Source organism: Bubalus bubalis, chromosome X (assembly GCF_019923935.1).
Source record: "Bubalus bubalis isolate 160015118507 breed Murrah chromosome X, NDDB_SH_1, whole genome shotgun sequence".
Taxonomy (NCBI): domain Eukaryota; kingdom Metazoa; phylum Chordata; class Mammalia; order Artiodactyla; family Bovidae; genus Bubalus; species Bubalus bubalis.
Window position 1 is genome coordinate 51,360,161 of NC_059181.1, and position 25,970 is coordinate 51,386,130.

General features: G+C 38.6%; 1 protein-coding gene across 9 annotated transcripts in view; it reads left to right on the top strand.

The window, feature by feature from the left end:
- Positions 1-25,970, top strand: part of PHF8 (PHD finger protein 8) — a 95,559-nt gene that overhangs the window by 6,974 nt on the left and 62,615 nt on the right. For all 9 annotated transcript variants that reach the window (XM_025276824.2, XM_025276827.2, XM_025276819.2 and 6 more), the window contains 2 exons: positions 24,214-24,299; positions 24,683-24,791. In XM_025276824.2, the coding sequence (XP_025132609.1) occupies positions 24,214-24,299; positions 24,683-24,791 (195 nt within the window). The remainder of the gene's footprint in view (positions 1-24,213; positions 24,300-24,682; positions 24,792-25,970) is intronic.

The following is a 25,970-nucleotide window of genomic DNA, read 5'->3' on the forward strand; positions in this document are numbered from 1 at the left end:
TCTCCACTTTCACTTTGATCAAGAGGCTTTTGAGTTCCTCTTCACTTTCTGCCATAAGGGTGGTGTCATCTGCATATCTGAGGTTATTGATATTTCTCCCGGCAATCTTGATTCCAGCTTGTGTTTCTTCCAGTCCAGCATTTCTCATGATGTACTCTGCATATAAGTTAAATAAACAGGGTGACAATATACAGCCTTGACGAACTCCTTTTCCTATTTGGAACCAGTCTGTTGTTCCATGTCCAGTTCTAACTGTTGCTTCCTGACCTGCATACAGATTTCTCAAGAGGCAGATCAGGTGGTCTGGTATTCCCATCTCTTTCAGAGTTTTCCACAGTTTATTGTGATCCACACAGTCAAAGGCTTTGGCATAGTCAATAAAGCAGAAATAGATGTTTTTCTGGAACTCGCTTGCTTTTTCTATGATCCAGCGGATGTTGGCAATTTGATCTCTGGTTCCTCTGCCTTTTCTAAAACCAGCTTGAACATCAGAAAGTTCACGGTTCACATATTGCTGAAGCCTTGCTTGGAGAATTTTGAGCATTACTTTACTAGCATGTGAGATGAGTGCAATTGTGCGGTAGTTTGAGCATTCTTTGGCTTTGCCTTTCTTTGGGATTGGAATGAAAACTGACCTTTTCCAGTCCTGTGGCCACTGCTGAGTTTTCCAAATGTGCTGGCATATTGAGTGCAGCACTTTCACAGCATCACATTTCAGGATTTGAAATAGCTCAACTGGAATTCTATCACCTCCACTAGCTTTGTTCGTAGTGATGCTTTCTAAGGCCCACTTGACCTAACATTCCAGGATGTCTGGCTCTAGGTCAGTGATGACACCATCGTGATTATCTGGGTCATGAAGATCTTTTTTGTACAGTTCTTCTGTGTATTCTTGCCATCTCTTCTTAATATGTTCTGCTTCTGTTAGGTCCATACCATTTCTGTCCTTTATTGAGCTCATCTTTGCATGAAATGTTCCTTTGGTATCTCTTTTAATAGTTATAGGACTATTTAAATTATCTATTTTATATAGGATATGTTGTGGTAGTTTGTGCTTTCCAAGGAATTGATTCATTTCTTCTAAGTTGTCAAATTTAGTGTGTACAGTGGTTCATAATCCCTTATTATCCTTTTGATGTCTGCAGGCTGGCTCTGTGGTGACATCTCATTTCATTTCTGATATTGAAAATTTTTATCTTCTTTTTTTCTTTTCAGACTTGCTATAGTTTTGTCAATTTTACTGATCTTTTCAGAGAGCAAGCTTTTTATTTCATTGAATTTCCCTATTATCTTTCTGTTTTCAGCTTTGGTGATTTCTACACTTTATTATTTCCTTCCTTCTGCTTGCTTTGGGTTCATTTTGCTCCTCTTAATGTCTTGAGGTGGGAGCTTAGATTATTGATTTGAGACTTTTCCTGTAGTCTAACATAAGTATTTAGTGCTATCAATTTTCCTCTTAGTACTGATTTAGCCATGTCCCTCAATTTTTTAATGTTTTCCTTTTCATGTAGTTCACTCTAATTTTTAATTAGCTTAGGGACTTCGTGTTTGACCTGTGAATTGTATAGAAGTATGTTGTTTACTTTCCAGGTGTTTGCAGATTTTCCTGTTATTCTGTTACTGATATCTGGTTCGTTTCCATAGAATATACTCTGTACAATTTCAATTCCTTTAAATTTACTGGATTTTGTTTTATGGCCCAGGATATGGTCTGTCTTGGTAGATGTTTCCATGGTCACTTGAGAAGAATGTATATCCTGCTGATGTTTGGAGGAGTTTTCTGTAAATGTTGATTTACCCCTGTTGGTTGATGTTGTTGCTAAATTCTCTGTCTTTGCTGATTTTATGTATAATTGTTCAGTCAGTTGTTGATAAAGAGGTGAAGTGTCCAGGTATAACTGTCAATTTTTCTATTCTTCCTTTCAGTTTTATCATTTGCCTCATATCTTGCAGCTTTGTTGTTTGATGCAGATGCATTTAGGAGTGCTGTGTCTTGGTGGATTGACCCTTTAATTATTATGTAGTGTCCTCTGTCACTGGCAGTTTTCTCTGCATGGAAGTCCATTTTATAGTATATTAATATAGACATTAAAATAGCCACTCCTTTCTTTTGATTAATGGTTGCCTTATGTCTTTTTATATCCCTTTACTTTCACTTTACTTTTACTGACACCATTATATATAAAGTGAGTTTCTTGTAGACAGCATATAAGTTTGGAATTATTTTTTTCCACTCTGCTAATCTCTATAATTGGTATATTTAGACCATATATACTTAATGCAATTATTGATGTGTTAGGGCATAAGTTGGTAATTTTTTTGTTTTGTTTGTTTTCTCTGTTCATTCTGTTTTCTTTCTCCTGCATTCCTTTGGGTTACTTAAATCTTTTCAAGAATTCCATTTTGATTTATCTATAATAAATTTAGATATAAATATATACATAAATAAATATAAATTTATCTATAATATTTTTGAGTGGATCTCTTTGTATAGCTTTTTCAGTGCTTGTTCTAGGCATTGACATAATACATACATAACTTATCACAATCAACTGGTATAGACATTTTACTAGTTTGAGTGAAGAGTAGAAATCTTATTTTAAATTTCTTTATGCTCCCCTGCTATAGTTATCTTAAATATTTCATCTACATATGTTGAGAACCATATCATATAGTGGTATAATTTTTGCTTCAACTGTCAAATATGATTTAGAAAACTCAAGTGGAGAAGGAAAATATATTGTATGTACCCATATTTTCAGTCTTTCCCTTGTTCTGTCTTACTTCCTGGTGTTCTTAAGAGTCCTTTTATCATTTCCTTTCTGTTTAGAGAACATCCTTTAGACATGCTTTTAGAATTGGCCTATTGGCAACAAATACTCTTAGTTTTCCTTCATAGAAGAATGTCTTGATTTTCCTTGAATTGCTGAGGGGGTCTTTTCATTTGATATCAGTTTCTAGGTTTCTAGTTCTTTTCAGCCCTTGAAAACTATTGTGCTACTGTCTTTTGGCTGCCATGGTTTCTGATAAGAGAACTTCTGTCATTTAAATTGGCATTCTCCTTTAGGAAATATCATTTTTCTCACTGATGTCAAGATTTTTTCTTTGTCTTTTTTATGTTCAGGAATTTGATTTTTTTTTTTTTTTTTTGGCTGTACCACATGGTTTGTGGGATCTTTGTTCCTGAACAAGGATCAAAGCTGGACCATGGCAATGAAAGCACTGAGTCCTAACCACTAGACCATCAAGGAGTTTCCTGATTATGCTATTTCTGAGTGTGGATTTCTTTGGGTTTGTTTTTTTAGTCTACAGGTTGCTAAAGCTCTGTTCATTTTTCTTTATATTATTTCAGTTTTATTGAGATGTAATTGACATACAGTACTGTTTAAGGTATAGAGTATAATGATTACCACAATTAGGCATAGATACAATAACTATACCACAATAAGGTATAGAATGAAATGATTGCCACAATTAGTTTAGTTAACATCCATCATCTCATATAAGTACAAAAAAGAAACGAAAACTAAGCTTTTTGCTTGTGATGAGAACTTTTAGGAATTACTCTTAGCAATTTTCAAATATACCATGCAGCAGTGTTAACTATAGTCATCATGTTGTGCGTTACATCCTCAATACTTATATATCGTATAACTGGAAGTTTGTACTTTTTGACTACCTTTATGCAATTCTCATACCCCACCCCCGCCTCTGGAGGGTAACCACAAATCTCACTTTTTCTATGAGTTTGGGTTTTTTCCCTAGATTTCATATATCATTGAGATCATAGAGTAGTCTTTGACTTATTTCACTTAGCATAATGCCTTCATGTATCTGTTGGCCATCTGTATGTCTTTGTGAAAATGTCTATTCAGTTCGTCTGTTCACTTTTTCTTTTTTAATTGGATGATAGTTGCTTTACAATATTGTGTTGGTTTCTGCCATATATCAACATGAATCAGCCATAGGTATACACATGCCCCGTCCCTCCTACCTCCCACCCCATCCCAACCCTCTAGGTCATTACAAAACACCAGGTTTGAGCTCCCTGTGTCATACAGCAAATGCCCACTGGCTATCCATTTTATGTATGGTAAAGTACATATTTCAGTGCTCCTCTCCCAATTCATCCCACCCTCTCCTTTCCCAACTGTGTCCACAAGGCTGTTCTCTGTGTCTGCGTCTCTCTTGCTGCACTACAAATAGGCTCATCAGTACCATCCTTCTAGATTCCATATATAGGCATTAATATACGGTATTTGTTTTTCTCTTTCTGACTTCATTCTGTATAATATGCTCTAGGTTCATCCACCTCATTCAAACTGACTCAAATGTGTTCCTTTTTATGGCTAAGTAATATTCCATGGTATGTATGTACCACAGCTTCTTTATCCATTCATCTGTCAATGGACATCTAGGTTGCCTCCATGTCCTAGCTATTGTAAATAGAGCTGCAGTGAACATGTGGTTACATGTGTCTTTTTCAGTTTTGGTTTCCTCAGGGTATATGCCTAGTAGTAGGATTGCTAGGTTGTATGGTGGTTTTATTCCTACTTTTTTAAGGAATCTCCATACTGTTCTCCATAGTGGCTATATCAGTTTACATTCACACCAATAGTGCAAGAGGGTTCCCTTTTCTCCACACCATCTCCAGCATTTATTGTTTGTAGTTTTTGATGATGGCCATTACAATGACATAATACCTCATTGTAGTTTTGATTTGCATTTCTCTAATAATGAGTGATGTTGAACATCTTTTCATGTGTTTCATCTGCCCACTTTTTAACCAGGTTTTTTTTGCTATTGACCTGTAGGAGTTCTTAATTTTTTTGAATAATAACCCCTTATTTAATATTTAACATATGATTTGCAAGTATTTTCTCCTGTTCCATAGGTTACATTTTTATTTCTGCATAGCAGAAACTTTTTAGTTTGATGTGGCCAAACCAAATTTTTGATATTATTTATTTTTGATTTTGTAACTTTGTGCTTTCAGTGTCACAGCCAAAAAATTATTGCCTAAGTTCCACATTAAGGACCTTTTTTCCTGTGTTTTCTTCTAGGAGTTACATGGTTTTTGATTTTACATTTAAATCTTTAATACATTTTAAGTTAATTTTTGTGAGTAATGTAAGTCAGGGGTCTATTTTCATCCTTTTACATTTGTTTATTTTTTATTTTTTTCTAATATAAATTTATTTATTTTAATTGGAGGCTAATTACTTTACAATATTGTGTTGGTTTTGCCATACATTGACATGAATCCACCACGGGTGTACCTGTGTTCCCCATCCTGAACCCCCCTCACACCTCCTTCCCCATCCCATCCCTCTGGGTCATCCCAGTGCACCAGCCCTGAGCACCCTGTATCATGCATCGAACCTAGACTGGTGATTGGTTTCACATATGATAATATACATGTTTCAATGCCATTCTCCCAAATCATCCCACCCTTGCCCTCTCCCACAGAGTCCAAAAGACTGTTCTATACATCTGTGTCTCTTTTGCTGTCTCGCATACAGGGTTATTGTTACCATCTTTCTAAATTCCATATATATGCATTAGTATACTGTATTGGTGTTTTTCTTTCTGGCTTACTTTGCTCTGTATAATAGGCTCCAGTTTCATCCACCTCATTAGAACTGATTCAGATGTATTCTTTTTAATGACTGAGTAATATTCCATTGTGTATATGTACCACAGCTTTCTTATCCATTCATCTGCTGATGGACATCTAGGTTGCTTCCATGTCCTGGCTGTTATAAACAGTGCTGTGATGAAGATTGGCATACACGTGTCTCTTTGAGTTCTGGTTTCCTCAGTGTTGTATGCCCAGCAGTGGGATTGCTGGGTCATATGGCAGTTCTATTTCCAGTTTTTTAAGGAATCTCCACACTGTTCTCCATAGTGGCTGTACTAGTTTGCACTCCAACAGTGTAAGAGGGTTTACACTGTTGGTAAGAGGGTTCCCTTTTCTCCAACCCTCTCCAGCATTTACTGCTTGTAGACTTTTGGATAGCAGCCATTCTGACTGGCGTGAAATGGTACCTCATTGTGGTTTTGATTTGCATTTCTCTGATAATGAGTGATGTTGAGCATCTTTTGATTTGTTTGTTAGCCGTCTGTATGTCTTCTTTGGAGAAATGTCTGTTTAGTTCCTTGGCCCATTTTTTGATTGGGTTGTTTATTTTTCTGGAATTGAGCTGTAGGAGTTGCTTGTATATTTTTGAGATTAATTCTTTGTCAGTTGCTTCATTTGCTATTATCTTTTCCCATTCTGAAGGCTGTCTTTTCACCTTGCTTATAGTTTCCTTCATTGTGTAAAAGCTTTTAAGTTTAATTAGGTCCCATTTGTTTATTTTTGCTTTTATTTCCAATCTGGGAGGTGGGTCATAGAGGATCCTGCTGTGATTTATGTCGGAGAGTGTTTTGCCTATGTTTTCCTCTAGGAGTTTTATAGTTTCTGGTCCTACATTTAGATCTTTAATCCATTTTGAGTTTATTTTTGTGTATGGTGTTAGAAAGTGTTCTAGTTTCATTTTTTTACAAGTGGTTGACCAGTTTTCCCTGCACCACTTGTTAAAGAGATTGTCTTTTCTCCATTGTATATTCTTGCCTCCTTTGTCAAAGATAAGGTGTCCATAGGTGCGTGGATTTATCTCTGGGCTTTCTATTTTGTTCCACTGATCTATATTTCTGTCTTTGTGCCAGTACCATACTGTCTTGATGACTGTGGCTTTGTAGTAGAGCCTTAAGTCAGGCAGGTTGATTCCTCCAATTCCATTCTTCTTTCTCAAGATTCCTTTGGCTATTCAAGGTTTTTTTGTATTTCCATACAAATTGTGAAATTATTTGTTCTAGTTTCTGTGAAAAATACTGTTGGTGGCTTGATAGGGATTGCACTGAATCTCCACATTGCTTTGGATAGTATACTCATTTTCACTATATTTGTTCTACCAATACATGAATACAGTATATTTCACCATCTATTTGTGTCCTCTTTGATTTCTTTCACCAGTGTTTTATAGTTTTCTATATATAGGTCTTTAGTTTCTTAGGTAGATATATTCCTAAGTATTTTATTCTTTTCGTTGCAATGGTGAATGGAATTGTTTCCTTAATTTCTCTTTCTGTTTTCTCATTATTAGTGTATAGGAATGCAAGGGATTTCTGTGTGTTGATTTTATATCCTGCAACTTTACTATATTCATTGATTAGCTCTAGTAATTTTCTGGTGGAGTCTTTAGGGTTTTCTATGTCGAGGATCATGTCATCTGCAAACAGTGAGAGTTTTACTTCTTCTTTTCCAATCTGGATTCCTTTTATTTCTTTTTCTGCTCTGATTGCTGTGGCCAAAACTTCCTACACTATGTTGAATAGTAGTGGTGAGAGTGGGCACCCTTGTCTTGTTCCTGACTTTAGGGGAAATGCTTTCAATTTTTCACCATTGAGGATAATGTTTGCTGTGGGTTTGTCATATATAGTGTTTATTATGTTGAGGTATGTTCCTTCTAGTCCTGCTTTCTGGAGGGTTTTTATCATAAATGGATGTTGAATTTTGTCAAAGGCTTTCTCTGCATCTATTGAGATAATCATATGGTTTTATTTTTCAGTTTGTTAATGTTGTATATTACATTGACTAATTTGCAGATATTGAAGAATCCTTGCATCCCTGGGATAAAGCCCACTTGGTCATGATGTATGATCTTTTAAATATGTTGTTGGATTCTGTTTGCTAGAATTTTGTTACGGATTTTTGCATCTATGTTCATCAGTGATACTGGCCTCTAGTTTTCTTTTTTTGTGGCATCTTTGTCAGGTTTTGGTATCATGGTGATGGTGGCCTCATAAGAATGAGTTTGGAAGTTTGCCTTCCTCTGCAATTTTCTGGAAGAGTTTGAGTAGGATAGGTGTTAGCTCTTCCCTAAATTTTTGGTAGAATTCAGCTGTGAAGCCGTCTGGTCCTGGGTTTTTGTTTGCTGGAAGATTTCTGATTACAGTTTCAATTTCCGTGCTTGTGATGGGTCTGTTAAGATTTTCTATGTCTTCCTGGTTCAGTTTTGGAAAATTGTACTTTTCTAAGAATTTGTCCATTTCTTCCAAGTTGTCCAATTTATTGGCATATAATTGCTGATAGTAGTCTGTTATGATCCTTTGTATTTGTTTGTTGTCTGTTGTGATCTCTCCATTTTCATTTCTAATTCTGTTGATTTGATTTTTCTCCCTTTATTTCTTGATGAGTCTGGCTAATGGTTTGTCAATTTTATTTATGTTCTTAAAGAACCAGCTTTAGGCTTTGTTGATTTTTGCTATGGTCTCTTTTGTTTCCTTTGCATTTATTTCTGCCTAATTATTAAGATTTCTTTCCTTCTATTAACCGTTTGGGTTCTTCATTTCTTCCTTTTCTAGTTGCTTTAGGTGTAAAGTTAGGTTATTTATTTGACTTTTTTCTTGTTTCTTGAGGTGTGCCTGTATTGCTATGAACCTTCCCCTTAGGACTGCTTTTACCGTGTCCCACAGGTTTTGGGTTGTTGTATTTTCATTTTCATTTGTTTCTATGCATATTTTGATTTCTTTTTTGATTTCTTCTGTGATTTTTTGGTTATTCAGCAGCGTGTTGTTCAGCCTCCATATATTGGAATTTTTAATAGTTTTTCTCCTGTAATTGAGATCTAATCTTACTGCATTGTGGTCAGAAAAGATGCTTGGAATGATTTCAATTGTTTTGAATTTACCAAGGCTAGATTGATGGCCCAGGATGTGATCTATCCTGGAGAAGGTTCCATGTGTGCTTGAGAAACAGGTGAAATTCATTGTTTTGGGGTGAAATGTCCTATAGATATCAATTAGGTCTAACTGGTCCATTGTATCATTTAAAGTTTGTGTTTCCTTGTTAAGTTTCTGTTTAGTTGATCTATCCATAGGTGTGAGTGGTGTATTAAAGTCTCCCACTATTATTGTGTTATTGTTAATTTCCCCTTTCATACTTGTTAGCATTTGTCTTACATATTGTGGTGCTCCTATGTTGGTTACATATATATTTATAATTGTTATATCTTCTCTTGGATTGATCCTTTGAGCATTATGTAGTGTCCTTCCTTGTCTCTTTTCACAGCATTTGTATTAAAGTCTATTTTATCTGATATGAGTATTGCTACTACTCCTGCTCTCTTTTGGTCTCTATTTGTGTGGAATATCTTTTGCTAGCCCTTCACTTTCAGTCTGTATGTGTCCCTTGTTTTGAGGTGGGTTTCTTGTAGACAACACATATAGGGGTCTTGTTTTTGTATCCATTCAGCCAGTTTTTGTCTTTTTGTTGGGGCATTCAACCCATTTACATTTAAGATAATTATTGATACATATGATCCCATTGCCATTTACTTTATTGTTTTGGGTTTGAGTTTATATACCCTTTCTGTGTTTCCTGTCTAGAGAAGATCCTTTAGCATTTGTTGGAGAGCTGGTTTGGTGGTGCTGAATTCTCTCAGCTTTTGCTTTTCTGTAAAGCTTTTGATTTCTCCTTCACATTTGAATGAGATCCTTGCTGGGTACAGTAATCTGGGCTGTAGGTTATTTTCTTTCATCACTCTAAGTATGTCCTGCCATTCTCTCCTGGCCTGAAGAGTTTCTAGTGAAAGATCAGCAGTTATCCTTATGGGAATCCCCTTGTGTGTGATTTGTTGTTTTTCCCTTGCTGCTTTTAATATTTGTTCTTTGTGTTTGATATTTGTTCCTTTGATTAATATGTGTCTTGGGGTGTTTAGCCTTGAGTTTATCGTGTTGGAACTCTCTGGGTTTCTTGGAGTTGGGTGACTGTTTCCTTCCCCCTTTTAGGGAAGTTTTCAACTATTATCTCCTCAAGTATTTTCTCATGGCCTTTATTTTTGTCGTCTTCTTCTGGGACTCCTGTGATTCGAATGTTGGGGTGTTTAATATTGTCCCAGAGGTCTCTGAGATTGTCCTCATTTCTTTTCATTCATTTTTCTTTTTTCCTCTCTGTTTCATTTATTTCTACCATTCTATCTTCTACCTCACTTATCCTATCTTCTGCCTCAGTTATTCTACTGTTGGTTCCCTCCAGAGTGTTTTTGATCTCATTTATTGACTCTTTTTTATTTCTTCTAGGTCCTTGTTAAACATTTCTTGCATCTTCTCGATCCTTGTCTCCAGGCTATTTATCTGTAACTCCATTTTGTTTTCAAGATTTTGGATAATTTTCACTATCATTATTCACAATTCTTTATCAAGTAGATTCCCTATCTCTTCCTCTTTTGTTTGGTTTGGTGGGCATTTATCCTCTTCTTTACTTGCTGAGTATTTCTCTGCCTTTTCATCTTGTTTACATTGCTGTGTTCAGTGTGGCCTTTCCATATTCTGGCAGTCTGTGGTTCCTCTTTATTGTGGAGGTTCCTCACTGTGGGTGGGGTTGGACGGGTGGCTTGTCAAGGTTTCCTGGTTAGGGAAGCTTGTGTTGGTGTTTTGGTGGGAGAAGCTGGGTTTCTTCTCTCTGGAGTGCAATGACGTTTCCAGTAATGACCTTTGAGATGTCAGTGGGTTTGGTGTGACTTTGGGCAGCCTGTATATTGAAGCTCAGGGCTATGTTCCTGTGTTGCTGGAGAATTCGAATGGTATGTCTTGCTCTGGAGCTTGTTGGCCCTTGGGTGGTCCTTGGTTTCAGAGTAGGTATGGAGGCATTTGATGAGCTCCTATCAATTAATGTTCTTTGGAGTCAGGAGTTCTCTGGTGTTCTCAGGATTTGGACTTAAGCCTCCTGCCTCTGGTTTTCAGTCTTATTCTTACAGTAGCCTCAAGACTTCTGCATCTATACAGCACTTATGATAAAAATCTAGGTTAATGATGAAAAGTTTCTCCACACTGAGGGCCACCCGGAGAGGTACACAGAGTTACTTGGAGAAGAGAAGAGGGAGGAGAGAGATAGAGGTGACCAGGAGAAGAAGGGGGAATCTAAAGGGGAGAGAGCAAGCTAGCCAGTAATCACTTCCCTATGTGCTCTGCACAGTCTGGATCCCTCAGAGATGTTCATGGAATTACACAGAGAAGAGAAGAGGGAGGAAGGAGACAGAGGTGGGCAAGAGGAGAAAAGGGGGAGTCAGAAGGAGAGAGAAAGATCTAGCCAGTAATCAGTTCCATAAGTGTTCTCCATAGCCCAGAACACACAAAGATTCACAGAGTTGGGTAAAGAAGAGAAGGGGGAGGGTGGAGATAGAGGCGACTTGGTGGAGAAAAAGGAGGGTCCAAAGGTGGAGAGAGCAATCAAGCCAGCAATCTTGCTCCCAAGTAAAAATGGGTACTCAAGATTGGTGTCTTAAAGGTACAAAATTGATAACAAATATCAAAAACCGAAGATTAAAAATTTAGAGTAGAGGTTAGATTCTCAAAAAAACAAAGTCACAAAAATTATAAAATATATATAGATATATGAAGTTTGCTTTAAAAATAAGGTCTTTTTTTTGCAAAGTTATAGTAGGTTATAAAAATGAAAATTAAAAGAGTAATAGAGGACTTAAAAATTAAAAAAAATGATAATAGCAAAAATATATCTGGGACTTTCTCTGGTGTTGTTGTGGACAGTGTGGGGTCAGTTCATTTTCAGAATGTTCCTTGATCCAGCTTATACTTCTCAAGATCTGTAGGCCCCTTCCTATGTAGTCGATGCTAATTGCAGGATTTTAATCTATTGTACCTTTCACTTCCAAAGCATTTCCCTCTGTTTATTTTAATTTCTTCTGTTTGCTGGTCTCTTCAGTGTCTAATTTTCACCCTGACACAAGGGGGCGGTGGTGGTCACTTTTTTAGGCTTACTTGTTCAGTTGTGCTGTGGGGAGGGCAGAACACTGCAAGCAAATATCACTGGCTTGTGTGGGGAGTGCTTGCAGTGCCTCGGCCACACTGGGTTTGCCCCCGCTCACAGTGTGTGTGCTTTCCCAGTTTACACTGTTCAGGCTCTAGGTTGCTCTGCCAGGAACTGTCTTAGTTGGGCCCTGGGTTGCATGCAGTTCCCAGGTCTAAGATGCTCAGGTTCAGGTTCTTGGGTACTCCACAAAGGCGCAGACTCGTTTGGGCCTGTGTTTTGTGCCCTTCACGGGTCCGAGCAGCTCAGGTGACCAGGTGCTTGGTGAGCACAGTCGCCCCCAGTTGGGGGCTGTGTCTTATTGCCTCCCTGGTCCCAGCTGCTCGGTTTTCTGGGTGTACAACTGGCATGCCTTCTCAGGTATGCGATATGTCTCTTCCGGGAGCTGATCTCTGGCTGTGACCCTTCTTGCGGATGTCGACCGTCCAGAATCCCAAGAAGTCTTGGTTAGCAATGAAGCCTGCTTGCAGTTTGGTAGATGATGCCTCTCTGGGGCCGAGATTGCCCCCTTCTGGCTCTGGCTGCCCTCGCCTGCCTGTCTCCAGTGGGGGATGGGCCAGTCTGCAGCGTGCTAGCTCTGCTCAGTCCTTTGTTCTGTGAACAGGCCTGGCAGTGTCTTAGGTTAGGGCTTTTCATGGGATAGCTATCCCACAGTCTGGATTGCTATCTTAAGTTAGTTCCCTCAGATTGCCCTTGGACATTCATGCCCAGTCCTTATCCTAAGCAATGCAGCCTGGGCCTGCCTGTCCAGCCCCCGCTTGCTAGTGGCGAATGCGGAGCGTCTGTGCTGTTTTTTCACTGGGAGTTGCCATTAGGCACGTAATCTTTGGGTTTTAATTATTTATTTATTTTTCTTCCCAGTTATGTTGCCCTCTGAGCTTCCAAGGCTTGCCACAGACTCATCGGTGAGAGTGTTTCCTGGTGTTTGAAAACTTCTCTCTTTTTTAAGACTCCCTTCCCGGGACGGATCTCTGTCCCTACCTCTTTTGTCTCTCTTTTTATCTTTTATATTTTTTCCTACCTCCTTTCGAAGACAATGGGCTGCCTTTCTGGGTACCTGATGTCCTCTGCCAGCATTCAGAAGTTTTTTTATGGAATTTGCTCAGTGTTCAAATGTTCTTTCGATGAATTTGTGGGGGAGAAAGTGGTCTTCCTGTCCTATTCCTCTGGCATCTTAGGACCACCCCTCCTTTTACATTTGAATATCCAATTTTCCCAGCACCATTTAAGAGACTTGTCTTTTCTGCACTAAGTATTCTTGACTCCTTTGTCCATTAGTAGATGACTGTGTATGCAGGGTTTATTTCTGGGCTCTTGATACTGCTCCTTTGGTCTATGGGTCTGTTTTTTGCCAGTACCACACTGTTTTGATTACCATAACTTTGTAATACAATTTGGAATCAGGAAATGTGATACTTCCCACTCTCTTCTTTATCAGAATTGCTTTAGCTATTCTGGGTCCTGTGTGGTTCCATATAAATTTGAATGTTGTTTTTTCTACTTCTTTAAAAATATACCATTGGAATATTTTTAAAGATTTATTTTGAATTGGAGGATAATTTCTTCATAACGTTGTGTTGGTTTCTGCCATACATCAACATGAATCAGCCACAGGTATATGTATGTCCCCTCCTGCTTGAACCTTCCTCCTTTCTCCCACCCCATCACACCCTTCTGTGTTGTGACAGAGCACTGGGTCTAGCTCTGAGTCATACAACAAATTCCCACTGGCTACCTATTTTACATACAGTAGTGTATATGTTTCAGTGCTATTCTCTCAATTCAAAAATATGAAATGCTTCATGAATTTGCATGTCATCCTTATACTGAGCAGATGACCCACAAACTGGAAAACAATTATACCAAAGAAATTCTCATACTTTTGTGAAAATTCTAGGGCCCATAACAGATTTCCTAACCTGGGGATCTGGCATAGGGACTGAGAACCCCCAGGGAATTTGACTTTGAAGGCCAGTGGGATTTGATTACAGACTTCCATAGGACTGAGGGAACAGACTTTTGGAGGCCACAAACAAAACCTTGTGTGTACCAGGATCTAGGAGAAAGTAGCAGTGACCTGACAAGAGACTGAGCCAGACTTGCCTGTGAGTGTCCAGAAGTCTCTGGCAGAGGCGTGGGTCGACAGTGACCTGCCGTGGGATCGGGGGCAATGAATACAACAGTCCTCGGAGCCATGGCATGCTGGCATAAGTCCTTTTTAAGGAGGTCATCATTACTCGTGCCATAGTTTGGCCTGAGGCCAAACTACAGGGAGGGAACAGCCCCACCTATCAACAGAAAATTGGATTAAAGATTTACTGAACATGGCCTTGCCCAGCAAAGCAAGACCCAGATTCCCCCACAGCAAGTCCACTACTCAGGAAGCTTCCACAAGCCTCTTATCTTTATCCATAAGAGGGCAGACAGAATGAAAACCACAATTACAGACAACTAATCAAACTGATCACATGGATGACAGCTTTGTCTAATTCAATGAAATTATGAACCATGCTGTGTAGGGCCACCCAAGATGGATGGGTCATGATGGAGAGTTCTGACAAAATGTGGTCCACTGGAGAAGGGAATGGCAAACCACTTCAGTATTCTTGCCTTGAAACCCCATGAACAGTATGTAAAGGCAAAAATATATGACACTGAAAGATGAGCTCCCCAGGTAAATAAGTGCCCAATATGCTACTGGAGAAGAGTAGAGAAATAGCTCCAGAAAGAATGAAGAGGCTAAGCCATAGCGAAAACAGTACCCAGCTGTGGATATGACTGGTGATGGACATAAAGTCTGATGCTGTAAAGAACAATATTGCATAGGAACCTGGAACGTTAGGTCCACGAATCAAGATAAATTGGAAGTGGTCAAGCAGGAGATGGCAAGAAAACATCGATATTTCAGGAATCAGTGAACTAAAATGGACCAGAATAGGCAAATTTAATTCAGATGACCATTATATCCACTATGTGGGCAAGAATCCCTTAGAAGAAATGGAGTAGCCATCATAGTCAACAGAACAGTCCAAAATGCAGTACTTGGATGCAATCTCAAAAATGACAGAATGATTTCTATTTGTTTCCAACACAAACCATTGTATATGACAGTAACCCTAGTCTATGCCCAAACTTCTGGTGCCAAAGAAGCTGAAGTTGAATGGTTCTATGATGACTTACAAGACCTTCTAGGACTAACACCAAAAAAGATATCCTTTTCATTATAGGGGACTGGAGTGCAAAAGTAAGAAGTCAAGAGATCCCTGGAGTAACAGGCAAGTTTGGCCTTGGAGTATGAAATGAAGCAGGGCAAAGGCTAACAAAGTTTTGCCAAGAGAATGCACTGGTCATAGCAAACACCCTCTTCTAACAACACAAGAAAAGACTGTACACATGGACATCACCAGATGGTCACTACCAAAAGCAGACTGATTATATTCTTTGCAGCTGAAGATGGAGATGCTCTGTACAGTCATCAAAAACAAGACCGGGAGCTGACTGTGGGTCAGATCATGAACACTTTATTGCAAAATTCAGATGTAAATTGAAGAAAGTAGGGAAAGCCACTAGACCATTCAGGTATGACCTAAATCAAATCCCTTACAGTGGATGTGACAAATAGATTCAAGGGATTAGCTCTGATAGAGTGTCAGAAGAACTATAGATGGAGGTTAGTAACATGTACATGAGGCAGTGATCAAAACCATCCCCAGGAAAATGAAATGCAAAAAAGGCAAAATGGTTGTAAGGAGGCAAAATGTAAGGAGGCCTTACAAATAGCTAAGAAAAGAAGATATGCGAAAGGCAAAGGAGGAAAGGAAAGATACATCCATCTGAATGCAGAGTTCCAAAGAATAGCAAGAAGAGATAAGAAAGCCTTCCTAAGTGATCAATGCAAAGACATAGAGGAAGACAATAGAATGGGAAAGACTAGAGAGCTCTTCAAGAAAATTAGAGATACCAAGGGAACATTTCATGCAAAGATGGGCACTGTAAGGACAGAAACAGTATGGACCTAACAGAAGCAGAAGATATTAAGAAGAGGTGGCAAGAATACACAGAAGAACTACACAAAAAAGATCTTCATGACCCAGATAATAATGATGGTGTGATCACTCACCTTGAGCCAGACATCCTGGAATGCGAAGTCAAGTGGGCCTTAGGAAGCATCACTATGAACAGAGCTAGTGGAGGTGATGGAATTCCAGCTGAGCTATTTCAAATCCTGAAAGATGATGCTGTGAAAGTGCTGCACTCAATATGCCAGCAAATCTGGAAAACTCAGCAGTGGCCACAGGACTGGAAAAGGTCAGTTTTCATTCCAGTGCTAAAGAACGTTCAGACTGCTGCACAATTGCACTCATTTCACATGCTAGCAAAGTAATGCTCAAAATTCTCCAAGCCAAGCATCAACAGTACATGAACCTAGAACTTTTAGATGTACAAGCTGGATTTAGAAAAAGCAGAGGAATGAGAGATCAAATTGCCAACATCCTGTGGATTATAGAAAAAGCAAGGGAATTCCAGAAATACATCTGCTTCGTAGACTATGTGAATGCCTTTAACTGTGTGGATCACAACAAAGTGTGGAAAATTCTTTAAGAGATGAGAATCCCAGACCACCTTACCTGCCTCCTGAGAAATCTGAATGTAGGTCAAGAAGCACCAGTTAGATCCAGACATGGAACAACAGACTGGTTTTGTATTGGGAAAGGAGTATGTCAAGACTGTATATTGTCACCCTGCTTATTTAACTTATATGCAGAGAACATCATGTGAAATGCCAGGCTGGATGAAGCACAAGCTGGAATCAAGATTGCCAGGAGAAATATCAATAACCTCACATATGCAGATGACACCACCTTTATGGCAGAAAGCAAAGAGAACTAAAGAGCCTCTTGATGAAAGTGAAAGAGGAGAGTAGAAAAGCTGGCTTAAAACTTCAACATTGAAAAAACTAAGATCATGACATCTGGTCCCATCACTTCATGGCAAATAGACCGGGAAACAATGCAAACAGTGACAGACTTTATTTTCTTGGGCTCCAGAATCATTGCAGATGGTGACTGCAGCCATGAAATTAAAAGATGCTTGCTCCTTGGAAGAAAAGCTATAAGAAACAATCTAGACAACATATTAAAAAACAGAGACATTACTTTACCGACAAAGACCTGTCTAGTCAAAGCTATAGCTTTTCTAGTAGTCATATATGGATGTGGGAGTTGGGCCGTAAAGAAAGCTGAGTGCTGAATAATTGATGCTTTTGAAGTGTGGTGTTGGACAAGACTCTTGAGAATCCTTTGGACTACAAGAAGATCAAACCAGTCAATCCTAAGGGAAAGAAGGACTGATGCTGAAGCTTCAACAATCTGGCTACCTGATGCGAAGAACTGACTCATTAGAAAAGACCTGATGCTGAGAAAGATTGAAGGCAGGAGGAAAAACGGACGACAGAGGATGAGATGGTTGGATGGCATCACTGACTCGATGGACTTGAGTTTGAACAAACTCCTGAAATTGATGATAGACAGGGAAGCCTAGAGTGCTGCATTCCATGGGGTTGCAAAGAGTCAGACACAAGTGACCAACCAAACTGACTGACTTGCACAGGGGCCATGGTAATCTTCTCTGTATCATTACCATTGGAATCTTGATAAAGATTGTTTTGTATCTATAGATGGCTTTGGGCAATGTGGACTTTTCAACAAAATTGATTCTTCCAATCCATGAACCCAGGATATCCTTCCATTTCTTTGTGTTTTCAATTTCTTTCACTGATGTCTTGTAGTTTTCAGTGTAGAGATCTTTCACCTTCTTGATTAAATTTATTCCTAAGTAGTTTATAGTTTTTGGCACTATTGTAAATGGAATTGTTTTATTTATTTTTCAGATAATGTTTTTGGTTTATAAACGTGCTACTGATTTTTTCATATTAATTTTTTAAATTAATTTTTTGTTTTTGGTTGTGCTAGGGCTTTGTTTCTGCATGTGGGCTTTCTCTGTTGCAGTAAGCAGGGGCTCTTCTTTTATTGCAGTATGTGGGTTTCTCATTATGGTGACTTCTCTTCTTGTGGAACATGGGCTCTAGGCCCATGGGCTTCAGCAGTTTTGGTGCATGGGCTTAGTTACCCCATGGCATTTGGGATCTTCCCAGATCAGAGGTCGAACCTGTGTCCCCTGCTTTGGCAGGTGGATTCTCAACCACCAGGGAAGTCCCTCATGTTAATCTTTTTATCCTATAACTTTACAAAATTTATTGATTAGCTGTTACAGTTTTGGGATGGAATTTTAGGATTTCTTATATATAAAATCATGTCACCTGCAAACAGGTAATTGTGCTTCTTCCTTTCCAATTCTGATGCCTTTTCTCCCTCTCTTGCCTGATTGCTCTGGCTGGGATTTCTAGTACTCTGTTGAATAGAAGTGGTGAGAGTGAGTATCCTTGTCTTGTTCCTGATCTTAGAGGAAAAGCTTTCAACCATATACCATTGAGTCTGATGTTAGCTATGGGCTTATCTTATATGGCCTTTATTATGTTGAAGTACATTTCTTCTCTACCCTACTGAGTGTTTATGAATCAGTGTTGAATTTTGTCAAATGCTTCTGTATCTTCTTTTGAGATCACTTTTTTCTTTCATTCTATTAATGTGATGTATCACCTTTATTAATTTGTTTATGTTGAACCAGCTTTGTGTTTCAAGGATAAATCCCATTTGATCCTGGGAAATGTTCCCTTTAGTTTGCTGCTGAATTTGGTTTGCTAGTAATTTATTGAGAATGTTTCTATGTGTATTCATCAGGGATACTGACCTGTAGTTTTCTTTTCTTGTAGTGTTCTTACCTGTCTTTGGTACCAGGGTAATCCTGGCCTCATAAAATGAGTTCTGGAGTGTTCCCTTCTCTTTGATTTTTTAAAAAAGAGTTTGAGGAAAATTGGTGGTAATTCTTCTTTAAATGTTTGATAAAATTTACCAATGATGTCATCTGGTCCTGGGCTTCTCTTCTCTTTGGGAAATTTTTGTATTTATTACTGATTCAATCTCCTTATTAGTCTCTTCAGATTTTCTGTTTCTTCCTGATGCAGTTTTGTCAGGTTGTATGTTTCTAAGAATTAATCTGTTTCTTCTAGGTTGTCCAATTTTTTGACTTATAGTTGTTCATAGTTCAATCTATTTTCTTTCTGTTGTTCAGATTGGATAGTTTCTGTTGTTCTGTCTTTAGGTTTACTATTTTTTTCCCTCTATTGTCTACATTCTGCTGTTGAGCCCATGCAGTGAGTTTTCATTTAAGTTGCTTTAGTTTTTTCTAAGGGCTTCCTTGGTGGCTCAGTGGTAAAGAATCTGCCTGCCAGTACAGGAGACACAGATTTGATCTTGGTTGGGAAGATTCCCATGGAGAAGGAAATGGCAATCCACTCTGGTATTCTTGCCTGGGAAATCCCATGGACAGAGGAGCTGGTGGGCTACAGTCCATGGAGTCTCAAAAGTGTCAGACATGACTTAGTGACTAAGCAACAACAGTTTTTTCTAAGAATGTCATTGGTTCTTTTCTATATCTTCCATTTCTTTGCAGAGATTCTAGTTTTTGCTTATACTTTTTATTTATTCATTTGTTTCTGGCAGGTTTGTAATTGTTATTGAAGCATTTTTGTGGTTGCTCTTTTAAAATGTGTCAGATAATTCCAGCATCTGTGTCATCTCATTAGTGAGATTACTGATTTTCTTTGTTCATTCAAGTTGTGATTTTTTTGTTCTTGATAAGCTGAGTCATTATTTTCATTATATCCTGAATATTTGGGGTATTACGTTATGAGACTCTAGATGTTATTATATCTTGTTTTTGCAGACTTCTTCAGACACTGCACTTCATTGTCAGGGTAAGGGGTAGGTACTACTCTTTACTGCCAGGTAGAAGTAGAAGTCCAGGTTCCCCCACTTGCTGTCTGTTGACACTCATTACCTCAGGTACTGCTGTCATCTGGTCAGGCTGCCTTCTCTCCATTTTTCAGAGTCATTTTACCTTTTATTTTTCTTACTGTCCTAGATTTTTAGCCGTACTTAGAGAGAGTAATAGGGAGAAGTACATTTACTGCATTATTCCTGAACCAAAAGTGACCGATTAATCTTTCAAATAGCTCTTTGGAGCTGTTATTTTCTCTCATGAGGTTAAATAGCTTGCTCAAAGCTACACACCCAGTTAGTTGTTCAACCACAAGTCAAACTTGGGTCCCTTGGACTCTTGCTATAGGATATAATACTGTAGATAGTATAAGGCACTGCTGGGTTAAACCATTTTCAAGTGGGAGATAGAGAAGATCAGGCTTATAAGCTCACACACACTCTACATTTTTGTTCCAAGTGAAACCAAGTTAAAGTGGATACCACTGTCTTTAAAGCAGCAGAAGGGTAACCCATAGCTTTCAGAGTGTGTAGCAAAGGGAAGAGAAAAGAGAAGGTCTAGCATTCATATTCAGAGTTTACTAGATGTAGTATATGGGCTGCTGAATCCCTGGTCTGGAGAAGGTCTTGTAGGGTGTGGAGTTAGAAGGATCAGAAGGACAGCCTGCTCTGTCAGGGCTCATAGGTTGTTTTTGGAGTGGCATATTTTTTTTAATAAATTTTATTTTTTAATAATTGTAGATTCATGAAAAGTGAAAGTGAAGTTGCTCAGTTGTATCTGACTCTGCGACCCCATGGACTGTAGCTTACCATGCTCCTCCCTCCATGGGATTTTCCAGGCAAGAGTACTGGAGCAGGTTGCCACTTCCTTCTCCAGAGGATCTTCCCAACCCAGGGATAGAACCTGGGTCTCCCACATTGTAGGCAGACGCTTTACCGTCTGAGCCACCAGGGAAGTCTCAGCCTTAGTCCTTTACATTCTATTCATCTCTCTTTGCCTGCCATCCCCTGGCAACCACTGATCTTTTTACTGTCCCCATTGCTTTGCCTTTTCCAGAATGTCATGTAGTTGGAATCATAAAATATGTAGCCTGATGGTGTTCTTTCAAAGTTTCTTTCATATCTATTCATGGCTTGATAGCTCTTTTATTTTTTTTTCAGTGCTGAATAATATTCAGTTGTCTGAATGTACCACAGTTTATCCATTCACCTACTGAAGGACATCTTGGTTGCATCCAGATTTTGGCAATTATGAATGAAGTGGCCATAAACATCTGTGTGCAGATTTTTGTGTGGACATAGTTTTTAGTTACTTTCAATACAGAGTGTGCAATTGGTTTTGTAAGAAACTGCCAAATTGTATTCTAAAGTGGCTGTGTTTTGCATTCCCACCTGCAAAGGATGAGAATTCCTGTTGTTCAACCTCCTCGCCAACATTTGGTGCTGTCAGTGTTCTGAATTTTGGCTATTCTGTTAGGTGTATAGTGATGTCTCATTGTTTTAATTTGTATTGTCCTATTGATATATGAAGTGGAACACCTTTTCATATACTTATTTGCTATCTGTACGTCTTCTTTGGTGAGGTATTTCTTCAGATCTTATGCCCGTTTTTAATCGGGTTGTTCATTTTCTCACTGTTGAGTTTTAAGAGTTCTTTGTGTATTTTGGATAACAGTCCTTTATCAGATATGTCCTTTGCAAATATTTACTGTCAGTCTTTGGCTAATCTTTTCATTATCTACCTTTCATAGAGAGCGTTTTAATTATAATGCAGTCTGGCTTATCAATTCTCATTTTTCATGGACTGTGCCTTTGGTATAACATCTAAAAAGTCATTGCCAAACTTAAATTTTTCTAGATTTTCTCCTGTTATCTTCTAGAAGTTTTATAGCTTTGCATTTTGTATTTCAGTCTGTGATCCATTTTGAGTTCTTTTTTGTGATGAGTATAAGGTCTGTGTGTAATTTCATTTGTTTGCATGTTCAGTTGTTCTGGCACCATTTGTTGAAAGGCTGTTTTTGCCACATTGTATTACCTTTGCTCCTTTATCAAAGATCAGTTGACTCTATTTCTGTTGATCTGTTTCTGGGCACTCTTTCCTGTTCTATTGATCTGTTTATTCTTCCATCAGTACCATACTGTTGATTATTGTAGCTTTTTAAAATTTTTGCCACACCATGCAGCATGTGGGCTCTTAGTTCCCTGATAAGAATTGAACCTGCTACCCCTGCATTGGAAGCACAGAGTCTTTACTGCTGGACCACCAGGGAAGTTCTGATTACTGTAGCTTTACAATAAGTGTTTAAGTCAGGTAGCATTGGTCTTCCAACGTTGTTCTTTTCCTTCAATGTTGTGTTGGTTATTCTATGGCTTAGATATTTTGGACACTCAGTTTATTGTGGCACCAATCCATGTAATGATTTTTTTTTCTTCTAGCCATGTCCAGTGGTTCATTGGATTGAGCCAAGGCTTGGATCTGCACGTGGGAGTGATGTAAAGGCAGTGGGGCAAGTGAGTTGAGGGTATCTGTAAGAGAATGGTTGAAGTGAGGAATGATGGAATCTATAAACTAGATAGGGAGGAAGGGTGAAGGCAATAGTAGTTGAACAGGTGAAAAGTAGAATCAAGAGATTTTGAGGGCAAAGAACAGGTGTAAAGAATGAGACCTGGATGGATGACCTTGTGGTCAGAGAGTAATGTGTGCATTTTATATTCCAGAGGTGTAGCAGTTGCAAGTATTGATAGGGTTTTGCGGGATGGCCATGAGAATTGGTAGCTGAAATTGGAGTGGAATCTCTGAAGATGAGAAGGTCAATGTGCTAAGAGGCTGGGATGTTAGGCCTCTATATCGTTTATTATGTCACGTGAGAGGTTGGCAGGAATTGAGATGGAGAGGAATCTGTGAGCAGGTTCTTCAATGAATGAAAAAGGTATGTTTGGGAGATGAGTAGTTGACAATGAAGAGGAGTGGGAAGAGGTATGGATGAATGATACGAAACTCAGAAGAGTAGGAAATCTTATACAAAGGTAGAGGAGAGATGACTTCAGAGTCTCACTGGAAAGTGAGGGGAACGTCCACCCCTAGCCCAGCCCTGAGTTGTAAGGGTCTGGGAGAATGTACAGCTTCTACCTGACCAAGTTCTAACACAGTGCTTCTGAGACTTTCTGAGGTGAAGGACCAGGGTATTTTTTTTTTTAATTTCCAATCTGTAATGGACTAATGCTTTTATGCAATAAAATGTCCCCAATTTATTGATCTGCAACAGATTTACAGGGTTAGCAATGGGGAAGGTGATGGCGTCCTGATTCCAGGAAGTCAGTTCATGAGCATGGTCTTGAACCAAAATGGTTGGAGCTCTGCCTTATTTTTATGTTTCCTGTTCTGTGTGGCTGACCAAAGATTTTAAGAGTTAGATCTTAGCCAGAAGATTTTTAGAGGGCTGCTGATGACTTCTTTGGTGAGGAAGGGTTTACATTTTGTGAGATTACTAGCTCACATACATGTAAACTGAGATTTTCAAAATTATATCTTTCTCAGATATTATAATATGAAATTAATAATGCATGTTCATTGTAGAAAATTAGGAAATACAGGTAAGGAAGAAAAAATGGTTACCATAATCCTTCACTAAGAGGGAAGCACTGTTTTCATTCCTTTTCATTTAATAAATTGCTCAATAAAGTTTAGGAGAAGGCAATGGCAGCTCAATCCAGTACTCTTGCCTGGGAAATCCCATGGACGGAGGAGCCTGGTAGGCTGCAGTCCATGGGTTGCGAAGAGTCGAACACGACTGAGTGACTTCACTTTCACTTTCCACTTTCATGCACTGGAGAAGGAAGTAGCAAACCACTCCAGTATTCTTGCCTGGAGAATCCCAGGGACAGGGGAGCCTGGTGGGCTGACGTCTATGGGGTCTCACAGAGTCGGACATAATTGATGCGACTTAGCAGCAGCAGCAATAAAGTTTAAATGTTTGATTTTATATAGGAATAATATTTTAGATATAGTGGTTAAATAAAATATTATTAAATTATTATTAAAATTAACTTCACTGTTTCTTTTTACCTTTTTAATGGGGCTATTAGAACATTTAAAATTACGTATTTGACTCACATTATATTTCTGTCAGACAGCACTGCTGTAGACTCTCTTCCAGCTTTGACCATTCTGAGTCTTAATGAAGCTTTATTGTCTGTACATTTTTAGCTCTGTCATAATTATTTTAGACCATTGTGGTACAATAGAACTTTTTGCGTTGACAAAACAGTTTCATAATCTGCCCAATAGGGTAACCACATGTGGCTATTGAGCACTTGAAATGTTCCTAGAGTGATGGAGGAATTGCATTTAAAATTTTACTTAATTATGTATTGAACAACACAGTTCTAGACCTTATGAAAAATAAAATTTCCACAAACATTGGCTGATTTTCTCTTTTCTAGTTGTGTTGGTGTTGAAGAAGAGAAAGCTGCTGACATTGACCTCTACCACTGCCCCAACTGTGAGGTCTTACATGGGCCCTCCATTAGTAAGTAGATCTTGGGGTTTTAAAGAGAAGGCAATCCAGACAGACAAAGCAAAGGAAGCTTGGAAGGGAAACTGCCTTTGCCTGAGTGCTTCAGATTTGTCTCCCTTGGGAAATAGGAGAATCTTATGTAGGCCCTGCAGGCCAGCAGCTGCTCCACTCAGAGGGCAGAAATGCAGTTTCACCTCCCTCCCTTATTTAGGGATTCCCCAAAGGAAGCACCTATCCTCACCAAGTGCTTTTCTGAGTCCATGAGGGCTTCCTTTACTCCAGATGCTCCAGTGCGTTGTTAGATTGGAAGAGAAGCAAGATCTGCTGAGCCTTTTGCTTTTAGAACCATAGCCTGTAGCCATTTTGACTCAGTCTCTTGTCTTTTTCTGGCTTAGTGAAAAAACGCCGTGTATCTTCAAAAGGCCATGATACACACAAGGGGAAGCCAGTGAAGACGGGAAGCCCTACATTCATTCGAGAGCTCCGGAGTAGGACCTTTGACAGGTGAGGACCCCCTACTCCAAGGGCCAGTGAACGCTACTGCTCTGGGAAGCTGGGACCCATCTCTTCTCAGCTTTTCTACTGGCTGTCCCACTAGGTGCCTCCATCATTTGGGGATGTTTGCAGGGCTCTGTGAGTTCCCTTTGTGGGGAGATCTTCTGTTTTAGTCAGTTTCTAAGAAACATTGTTAGAGTTTCATTTGATGTACAGAGTACATTAAGGTCTACTTGTAGAAACTACGAGTAGATAGAGAGGCAGTTTTTGCTCAGTCAGGAGAGGATATTTACATGTACCTAGGGAATGCTATAACTAGAAAGAGTCTTAAAAACCAGAAATTTTAATTCTCTGATTGTAGAGAAGCGGAAACTTTCTGGAAAAAAATTTTTTTGAGTAGTCATGTATTTCTTTTACAATCAAGAAAATATTTGTTTCCTTAAAAAATTAAGATTGGCTTATTGAAAATAAACTACTTGAACAAAAATAATGAGTTAGAAAAATTAATGAATAAAACACTCTTTTGCTTAGTTTTTAATTCATTTGACCATTTTCAGCTCTCCTGTAAATGAAGTGTTATTTAGGATTATAAGTATTTCTTCAACTTAATATTTGTTTTATTTAAAGGCAATGAGTCTCATTTTTACCCTACCCCCTCAGGTCCCTTCTCCAAAGTCAACCAATTTCTTGTGCATTCTTTCAGAAATAGTTTTTGCTTATACAAACATACATGAATGTGTGTGTTGCCCCTTTTTTAAAATTAAAAAACACAAATAGAAACACTTACTGTTCTATATCTTGCTTTTTAAAAAATATAAATTCTGTATCTTAGAGGTCAATCCATAACAGCATATTCCGATGTTCTTCATTCCTTTTCATGGATATTTAGTACTCCATTGTATGAATGTATAGTTATTTAAGCAGTCCTCTTGATGAACATTTAAATCGATTCTAGTATTTTGCTATTAGGAAAAAAATGCTGCAGTTAATGTCTTTGTACTTAAGTGTTTGCATATGTGAGTGAGTGTATATGTAGATTTACTACCTAAAAGTAAAACTGCTAGGTCAAAGGGTATGTGCTTTAAACATGTTTATAGATATTGCTAGGTTGTTTCTAATGTGACCACATCATTTCATACTCCCACTAAACAATGTGTGAGGGTGCCTATTTCCCTATTATCCTGGCTA